This window comes from Rhagoletis zephyria, unplaced genomic scaffold (genome assembly GCF_001687245.7).
Source record: "Rhagoletis zephyria isolate East Lansing unplaced genomic scaffold, Rhagoletis_zephyria_1.1 Rzeph_scaffold_11149, whole genome shotgun sequence".
Lineage (NCBI taxonomy): Eukaryota > Metazoa > Arthropoda > Insecta > Diptera > Tephritidae > Rhagoletis > Rhagoletis zephyria.
In genome coordinates this window covers 2737-13133 of record NW_016168226.1, presented here as the reverse complement: position 1 = coordinate 13133, position 10397 = coordinate 2737, and the positions used below count along the sequence as shown (strand labels likewise).

Sequence of the window (10397 nt, the reverse complement as noted above, 5' to 3'; positions counted from 1 at the left end):
ACAATGGCCTGGCTCACAAAACCTGTAAGCATTCTTGGTTTCTCCTTATCCTGTATCTTTTCCAATTGTACCCTCCTATGAAGCTGTTGAATTGCAAAGTCCCATGGTATTACGCCAATGCAGTTTCCTTAGTTTAGTGTTTTACTTTCTGAGCGCTTGCTTTATCGTGCTGAGACCTATTGAAAGAAAGAGCTCCGTCCCTATCGGGGTCGAGCCAGCAGCCAGTCTGGGGCTGATCCGTCACCTCATTTCCTACGACTCCGGTGAGCCCTGATGCCCATTGCAATTGGATGGTATTGTTCTGAGGATTTGATATCGAAGGATGGGAGAGCCTTTTGTGCCACATGGCTGTCGCCTAAAATAAGGATCTCCACATTTCGATACTTCCTTCGAAGGGACACAGACTGATGACATATACTTCTGTTTGAAAAATGCTTAGGAAGGTTACCAGGTGTACCGAGGCGTCAGTATGGGACCGTAAAAGCCGACTACAATCCCCCCAGGAATTTTAGAGCCATCTGTTTGTCACTTTAGTGCGCTCGCCTGGATGTGTCTCTCCATGCAAGAAGTAAAGTTTCTTTTAAAAACTGAATACTCCACTATACAAGTCTTCACTGGGGAGCAGGAATAGAAGGAGCTAGGAGCCTATCTTGTCCCTGTTCCTGGATGAGAAAACTTTACCTTTACCATATCCCTCTCTCGCAAAAATTAAGGCGAGTCCGCTTTGCAGCTTGTTTTACTGAAAGACTCAATAGGTTTCAGCTTTACCTCCAGCGCTGCTGTATGCGGAGAAAGAGAGGGAGCTACTAACCATAGCCGCTAAGGTAAGGCTTCGCGCAGTAGAGAATCCACAAATTTCGGAGAGATAGCCATTTACTCTCATACGCTGGCAGCAATATCGAACAATCGCCTTCGTAGTAGTTCAGTGAAACTTCCGTTGGTGGCTGAGTGAGCATCGAAATGTAGAAGTGAAACAGTGGTGGCGAAGGGACAACGCACCGTCTCTGTAAAGCGCAACCCTCACCCCTCCAATAAATAAATCAAAATCCGCACTGTAGTTCTAAGGTGCAGCCAAATGCTTCAACAATTGCACACATCCACTGGCTTCGCATAATTCATCTTCGCTTTGAGTATGATACTTAAACTTTCATCACCGATAACCGCCATGCGGCAAACGCTTTTCTATGCAACGGTCGGCGCGTGCTGTTTTTTGAACACATATGTACGAGCTTGAAGTGCGCAACAAGCTGCAAGCAAATTTGATGAGAATTTCGTCTTTTTTTTTGTTGGAAAATTTTAGCATTTCGAGAAAATATTATGCTTCCTTTGTAAGGAACGCGCTTTGTTTGAATATGCAATTGCAATTTGACTACACTTTTCTTCTACTATATATTTCTATATAGGTACTAATCTTCGTTTTATTTTTGTTATTTTTTTATTGCAGCATAACCGGCAGGAGTCCATATCCCCGGAATATCATCGCTATGCAAGCATTGGTAAGTTGCCAAAAGCGGTGGCGGCAGCAGCAGCGCAAGCAACATATACCGTTACGGCGGACATACACCACACCAGCAATAACAGCAGCAACAACAAAAACAATATTATCAGCAACAACAACACCATTAGCAGCAGCAGCAGCAATAGCAATACCGTCAGCAGCACGGCGAGCAGCAGCAATAACAACGGTCACAATAATATTAGCAATAACCAACATTACAGCAACAACAACAACAACAACCACACAACACACCAGTCTCAACAGCCACACTACGCCGGCGATGCAATCAATGCATCTTCATTTGCCACACCACCGACACGACGACGTTTCTTTAATCACAAGAATTTGCGCAGCGCTTTGACCGGACACCGTCGCACCGCATCGAGTGGTGGTGTTGGCGGCGGTTGTGGTGTGCCAACAGATGCCGCCGCAGCGATACTCGTCGATGGTAAGTCGATGTGCTCAACAAGCATTCGAGTCAACTTAGCAACTAACCCCTAAGCACTTCATCCCAGCACTTTTGCATATTTGCCAAATTTTGATGGATTTTCGTTTTGACCATTGCTTTGCGGGGTGTTGGGTATTTAGTTGTGCAGTTTGAGTTGAGGTGTTGGAGGTGAACATTTAAATGGGTATGGATATATATATATTTTTCTTTTTGGTTCGTTTGCTAGCTTCTAAGCAGCCGTCCAGCCGTCGTCTGTGCAATTGGCAGCAAATGGTGGCGAAAGGCAGTTAGTTAGCCAACCAGCCGTTCGACTGGCTTAGCCCAACTGTCATTGCCTTTGTCGGTCGCTCCTTTGATTTGTGGCTGTGAAAGTACAACACGCTCGTTTACGTACTTACAAGTATTTACTTGTGCGAGTACGAGCATCGAGGTGGTAGTCCATGTGACGGGCTTGTTGACTGCACGTGCAGCTGGAAGGTCGGGGTCAATGGCTAATGGATAACAAAAAATTTAGTAGTGTCATCGCTGAAGTGACCGCCTAATGGTAGTGTAAAAAAAGTGATTGTAAATATTAGAAAATATTTATGGGTTTTGAGATGGACACAGATTCGAAAGTAGTGAAGTAGGCTTAGTAATATACTGATATTTATGTATGGTTAAAATTTAAGTGCTGACTTATAATCTTAAATTGTTTTATTGCCACTTTTTCGTATTAAGGCTCGATTATCAAAAGTTTTCCTAAAAGACAAGAGCCAAAGCCTGAGAAGAACTTTGTAAAGGCAAAGGATGAGCGACCATTTTCTACAACTTTTATATGACTAATCGCCAGTGACCTCAAGTACCTACAGCAGAAATAGTACGTAGTGTTTCAAGAGAATATCTTGTACTCAGATCAAGTTTGTGGTGCATTGTTTCTCAAGCTTAATTAGGTAGCAGCTACTCCAAAAGGCGATATCTCGCAATAAGATGAAGAACATGGAACCAAGCAGCTTAATTAGTTAAACATCTGGGTAAAGCGAACTCTACGTCCTGAAAGATATTTCATATGAGTAAGGTGAGTCGCTAACCCAAGATGCATTTGTCTTCCCTAATAAATCCTAAGACCCCACGTTAGGTGAATTCCATAAATCGATAAATGCTTGAGCTCCTAATGCAGCGGAATTTTTCAGATTGTTCCGACACCAGTGTAGCAAACAACTCACAGATCATTGTCCAAGACGGGAAATTCCCACTTAGGACTGTTTCCGACGAGAGCTGTTGGGTTTGTTGGATTGCCTATATATCGACCTTCAGAAACAATGGACCTAGTTATTCTAAAATTAAAAACAATTTACAGCGTGGCTATCAGCCCCGCCTATATACCACAAAGATGGACGCAGTGGAAAGTTGTATTTATCCCCAAAGCGGGTAAACCTTCGGACACAAAACTCAATGAGTTTAGACAATTAAGCCTCTATTCCTTCTTCCTGAAGTTGCTGCAGTGCATATTTGGCACCCTAATCAGGGAAATAGTTGCTCCGAAGCTTTCGACTTTCCAACATGCATATAACAAAGGAAAGAATATGGATACGACTCTGCACGGCCTTTGACATCGAAAAATCTTTGCATCACAAAGAATATTTTTTACCTGTCTTCTTGGACATTAAAGGTGTTTTGCAACAATACTAGTCCGGATACGGTCATCGCACCGCTGCACTAACTTGGACTTGTTAACAATCTTCTCCGAGTGGAGTCACAAACTCAGAACTAGGAGACTTCTCTCTCAAAAAGTAGCTTGTAAGGGGGACTCCCTAATGGGTTGTGCTCCTATGTCTACTTTGAAATATTGACGCTGATAGCTTGCTTAAAGAGATAGAAAGAAGCGGCGTCGATGATATAGACATAACGGCTCTCATTACGGTAGTCTTTGCACACCGACTGATGCTGTATACTTCCGCTGGAAAGCTGCTCGTGAATTTGCCCATGGGCACGAATAGCCTCCCCAGGGTTCATAAATGCCTGCCGCAACACCTTCTGGTGTTTTGGAGCTTGTATATGCAAAGCTCGGTTTTGTATTTTTGTCAAAACAATTACGTCATTGGGAGCTGGATCCTAGCTTCATAGACGGAAGAACCTTGCCTCTGTCATAACCATTTCTTGCAAAGTTTAAGTGACTTGACTCCCTGTTCTATGGTGGTGTGCAGCGGCTCCAGCTCAAGAACTATCTCTAGTGCTATCGTTAACGCAGTTAATGAGGCCTTAGCCACCGCCCTATAAGTCATTGCTTGTATGTGACTCAACATCTTACCTAATTGAGGAGCATCAGCGTTTACTAACGCGGAGCATAACCTTCCAGATGAAGAAGAGTGGTAAGGGTTTGTTATTATCTTCGCTCATATGCCATAACTATTTCCGGTCATATATGGGAATGCAAAAGCTCTTGGAATATGTCCAGAAAACCAACTGAGCAGCAGCGAATGCAGAAGAAAAGGAAATCAGACTTTCGGAAACACTCTATCTTGTGGGCTAAATATCTTGGAGAAGGTTACCAAATTCAGCTGTGAAAAAGGAAGAAAATTATTAAATACGGATCAATAATTTTCTTTCTACCCAAAAGTATCATAACGGTGTCAATGATTTCCCACGCCCAATAAAAATTGTCTGTCTAAAATAACTAGTTAATTGTGGAAGGCTAAGTAAACTAAGCAGGCTTATAATTCTTAACTAATCTGACACTTTTAGCAGGATCTATACTTTCAGAGTGTATCCGGTACTATCCTTTCACTTATCGTAGTGAGTGACTTACTTCTCATTTTCACTAACAATTCTATTATTTTGTGCTAACATGTTCGAAAACATTTCATCATTCTATCATCAACATTACTAAATTTTTCAGCAAAAGATAATAACGTCCTTAACACGTCGACCTGTTCCGATTCGGCGGTCACACGTCGCCGTCGCCAGAAGGTCAGCAACAATGTGAGCGCCGCTTCTACCAGACCAACAGCTGCGGGCAGTGAGAATAGACTGAATCGCTTAAGTCTTGCTGGCACCTCAGTCTACGCTGGACATCTTTCANTACGTCGACCTGTTCCGATTCGGCGGTCACACGTCGCCGTCGCCAGAAGGTCAGCAACAATGTGAGCGCCGCTTCTACCAGACCAACAGCCGCGGGCAGTGAGAATAGACTGAATCGCTTAAGTCTTGCTGGCACCTCAGTCTACGCTGGACATCTTTCATCGTTGGTCTTTGGTAAAATCAAATCGTTGTGGAGCGTAAACTCGAACTCTTCGGATGCGGGACTTAATCAATTTGCAGGCACGGCCATTTTCCACGCATATTTCATTGTTTTTGTTATTTTTGTTGCTGTTGTTTCACGTGTTTGTTGATTTCCTTTGCATGTTTCTAAGTGAAATAAGCTGTTCTCAGAGCTTAGGCATGCATGTTCTCATTTCATAATCATGTTTTTAGTATTTACTATTTTCTACTTTCCACGTTCGATGCACCCCTTGCATGCCGATTGCGTAGAACACCTTTGCCCGCTCTAAATAACTACATAACTTTCTCTCTCTCTTCTCTCCACTGCAGGCGATGACGATCACGTGCTAACTCCTGCCGAGAAGCAAAAGGATCAACTGCGCGCCCGGCTCGGTCTGCTGCTGGACAGCGATCAGAATGGAAATACGAACACCACGACCAGCAGCAGCTCCTCACAGAACATCAGCCCCGAACAGACGCTATCGAATGGTTGCGCCAACGCATTTGGCTCTCAACTCTCCGTGATCACCAAGGATGACACACTCAGCTTGGCTGGCAAGTTGAATGCGTTGTCCGTATCCACAGATAACAGTGATGTATTTCCTGTGAAGGCGCGCAAATCGGGCATACGACGTTCGGCACGCACCGGTCAAGTAGGCAGTGGCGCGGGTAAGCGTAATGCCATTTACAAGCCAGCGGCCACTGTTCCACCAGTGCAACTTGCTTTGAAGCCGCTCTTCTTTGAGGTACCATTACCCGAACCAGATCCACCATTTATTGGACGTCAGTGGCTTCTGCGCGAACTCTCCAACATACTCACCGGCACCGAGACGCCAGGTGTGCTGATCAATGGCAATCCAGGTACGGGAAAAACGGCGCTAATTTTGCAGTTGGTGGAGTATTCGTGTTTTGGACGCCGCAAGAACAGTAAAGAAGACAGCGATCCAGATGGCATATATTGTCCCATCAATATCGGCCACGATCGCATACGGGCTTTGGCTTCGCACATTGTCGGCTATCACTTCTGTCAGGCCGATTCGAATCTGACTTGCTTGGTGCCGGACTTTGTACACTCGCTAGCTGCACAGCTATGTCAAGCTCCACAGCTGGAGGCATATCGCGAGTATCTTCTCAGCGAGCCGCATCTGCAGGATATATTAAGTGTGAAGGAGTGCATTGCCGATGCTGAGCGCGTGATGCGCATGGCCATTTTAGAGCCGTTAATTGTGCTAAAACGCGCTGGAAAGATACCAACAAAGACATGCGTTATACTCGTCGATGCGCTGTGTGAGGCGGAGTACCATCGCCCCGATCATGGAAACACAATCGCTACTTTTCTTGCCAAGATGACGCAACACTTTCCGTCGTGGTTGAAGGTCGTTGCCACGGTGCGCACGCAGATGTTGGAATTCGTCAAAGGTTTGTCGTACACAAAAATGACGCTAGACAGCTGGGCCTCCAATGATCTGCTGCAGAAAGATATGCTAGACTACATCACATTCCGTGTGAACCACAGCGTAGAAATACAGAGCAATATTGGTGCTATAAAAGATCACAGCAGCGGACAGCTNGAACGATCTGCTGCAGAAAGATATGCTAGACTACATCACATTCCGTGTGAACCACAGCGTGGAAATACAGAGCAATATTGGTGCTATAAAAGATCACAGCAGCGGACAGCTCAAATTCATAGGGCACCTGCAGGCGCTGACGAAGGGCTCGATGCTGTACGCCAAGCTCATTCTCGATCTCATTGAGCGCGGCCAATTAGTGATCAAGTCGACCAGCTACAAAGTCCTGCCCGTGAGCTTGGCGCAGATCTTCCTCTTGCATTTTAACTTGCGTTTCCCCACCAACAGCAGCTTTGAAAAGGCCGCACCCATACTCAACGTGTGTCTGGCTGCGCTCTATCCGCTCACTTTGAACGAGATCTACTACACCATTAGCGCCATGAAAACAGACGAGGTGCTGAGTTGGGATGAGTTTTTGCAGCGCTTTAAACTGCTGGATGGCTTTCTCATACGCCGCATTGATAACACTTACATGTTCTTCCACTCCTACTTTCGCGAGTGGTTAATCAGGCGCGACGAGGGTGAATCCTCGAAATTCCTCTGTGATTTTCGACTCGGACATGCAGCCCTTGCATTTCGGTTGTCGCGCATGCAGGCGCCACTCGATCCCGAGCAGACGATGGAACTGGGCCATCACATGCTGAAGGCGCACATCTATCGCAACTGTCAGGGCCCACAACTGCCACGCGATATGCAGTCCTTCTGGGTCGCTTCGGTCACCGACAACATTTCCGCTGCGCTCGGCTCGCTACGCAACGTCTATAGCCCAAACTTGAAGGTATCCCGCCTAATACTGCTCGCCGGCGCTTCACCACACTACCGCACTGAGTTCATGGGCGATGCAACAATACTCTGCATAGCAGCGCACGAAGGCATAGTGCCCATGGTGAGCTTGCTGCTAGAATTTGGCGCCGATGTTAGTCTCACAAACAGCCAAGGCTGCACGCCGCTCATACTGGCCGCCATACGCGGACACGCAGACGTCGTGCGCTTGCTTGTCGCCGCCGGCAGCAGTTTGGGCCAGACCGATACAACGCAACGCTGCGCGCTAGTGCATGCAGCGCGCACAGGGCGTTTGAACGTGGTCAAATATTTATTGGCCTGTGATTGGACGCCGCGTCCCAACTCGCACGATGTAAGCTTGGCCGTAGCGCTGCAGCAATCCCTCATTGCTGCGGCAGCACAGGATCATATAACNTAAATATTTATTGGCCTGTGATTGGACGCCGCGTCCCAACTCGCACGATGTAAGCTTGGCAGTAGCGCTGCAGCAATCCCTCATTGCTGCGGCAGCACAGGATCATATAACAATTGTTGAGGATCTCCTCGAACTTGACGGCATCGATGTGAATCTCATGGATGAAGCGTGTGGCGATCTACCACTAACAGCAGCAGCCCGTAATGGCTGCAGCGACGCTGTGGCAATTTTGCTATCGAAAGGCGCGCGCATTGACGCACGCAACAAGCAAGACTACACTGCGCTCTGGCTGGCAGTGAAAGAGGGTCACTGGGCAGTCGTCGAAAAGCTGATACAAAACGGTGCCGACATCGATGAACCAGTGACGACGGCACGCAAAACACCGCTCATGATTGCCGCAGAAGAGGGACACATTGAGCTGCTAGAACTGCTAATAGATCGCGGCGCTTCTCTTGAGGCGCAAGATGAGGAGGGCTTCACCGCGCTCTCCTGGGCTTGCCTGCGTGGGCGTCAACCCGCAGCCAAGTGTCTGATCGAACGTGGCTGCAACCGGAATCACGCTGACAACAACGGCCGCACGCCACTAGATCTGGCAGCATATCAGGGATCAGCAGCGCTGGTGCTCTATCTGCTCGAGCAGGGCGCGAATATAGAACACATCGATGTGAATGGCATGCGACCGCTAGATCGTTCGATCGCATGCCGCAACATACAAGTGGTACAAGTATTTCTACGACGCGGCGCCAAACTTGGACCCACCACATGGAGTATGGCGATGGGTAAGCCGGAGATTTTGGTGGTGCTGCTAAATAAACTACTAGAGGATGGCAATGTTCTCTACCGCAAGAATCGCTTTCACGATGCAGCGCATCGCTATCAATATGCGCTGCGTAAGATCTCATGTTTGGAGAATTTGCTAGAGCGTAGCGCAATATTTGCACAGCTGCGCACTAATCTGTTGCTAAATCTGTCGCGCTGCAAGCGAAAGTTAAATGTGAGTAAAAGCAGAAATGTTAAGCAAAAGTATGAAGATAATCATTTTTATTTTCCCTCTGCTTCATACAGGAACTTGACGAATCTATCGATTTAGCCACGCAGGCCATTGCGCAGAAACCCAGCAGCTATGAGGGCTACTACGCGCGCTGCAAATCGCGCATGGAGTGTGGTGATTTTCATGAAGCACTCATCGATGCCAATGAATCCATGCAGAAGGCCATGCAAAGTGGCGTGCCAGCCGAGGTGGTCGAGGTGCTCAAACGTATACAGGCTGAGCTGTTGGCGCGCACCAGCAGTGAATCGTTCAATGGCAGCGGAGGTGTTGTGGGAGTTATTGGAGCAGGCGCGCGCTCTAGTGCTAATGCCTACGAGGAGTATGCGCTCAGTTGCGCTGATTTAGGGGCCGTCGGCTTGCCAACACAGAACGAGAGTTCCGATCTGTAGCGCGTACTTTAAGAGACACATAGAGCATTTATTGTTTACTTACAGACTTGAGTGAATTTTTGAAAATTTAGTTTTATTATTACTATTTAAGTATTATATCCTTTAAATTTGAAATTTTTCGTTTGTTTGTTTTTTTTTATCGTGCCTTAGTTTATTTTGCACTGAATTTCTTTAAAATGGAGCTAAAGATTTGGCGGAGCCAGCATTTCTTAATACGAAAATAATTTTAAAAATTAAATTAATTAACTTTTTAGTTACTGTAGCTGTTTGCATATATAAATACTAAATCTACATTTTAAATGTCCTGTATTTATTTACGTTTGTGCTTTGCTTGCATTTATTCTTTATATGTTTTTTTTTTTGTAATTCTACCAAGTTAAACTACTTTATGGGGTAAAAAGTAAAAAACACTGACTTATCTTTTCCTTGAACAATTTAAAACATATAAGTATTCGTGCTACTTTATATTCTTCGTTATGTTATACTCTTTCCCCAACTCCCTCAAAAATTTCCATAAAATACTTAAGTACAATATGTATGTACTATATTAAAATACTTTCTTTTGAAATAAATTCAAAAATTGTTTAGAATAAAAAAAATTAACAAAACTATTTTCATCTGCATGTAAAAATCATTTAACTACGTATACATATTTAATTTTAAAAATATTTTAAAATTACATATCATTCTTAAAAAATTGTAAAATGGAACAAATTAATAGAAAAAAACTAAAAAAAATGTGTACCTATTGTTATTTTTNACAATATGTATGTACTATATTAAAATACTTTCTTTTGAAATAAATTCAAAAATTGTTTAGAATAAAAAAAATAAAAAAAACTATTTTCATCTGCATGTAAAAATCATTTAACTACGTATACATATTTCATTTTAAAAATATTTTAAAATTACATATCATTCTTAAAAAATTGTAAAATGGAACAAATTAATAGAAAAAAACTAAAAAAATGTGTACCTATTGTTATTTTAAAAGGGTCAAACATG

The 10397-nt window shown here is 44.6% G+C and overlaps 1 protein-coding gene across 1 annotated transcript; it reads left to right on the top strand.

Moving 5' to 3' along the window:
* Positions 1-1444: 1444 nt before the first annotated feature.
* Positions 1445-10026, top strand: rols (zinc-RING finger and ankyrin repeat domain-containing protein rolling pebbles; the record flags this gene model as incomplete). The annotated part of the gene is made up of 5 exons (XM_017633121.1): positions 1445-1946; positions 5514-6642; positions 6755-7919; positions 8032-8946; positions 9018-10026. Coding segments are annotated over 5 exons (4086 nt in total), but the record flags the coding sequence as incomplete, so codon positions are not given.
* Between the last annotated feature and the right edge of the window lie 371 nt (positions 10027-10397).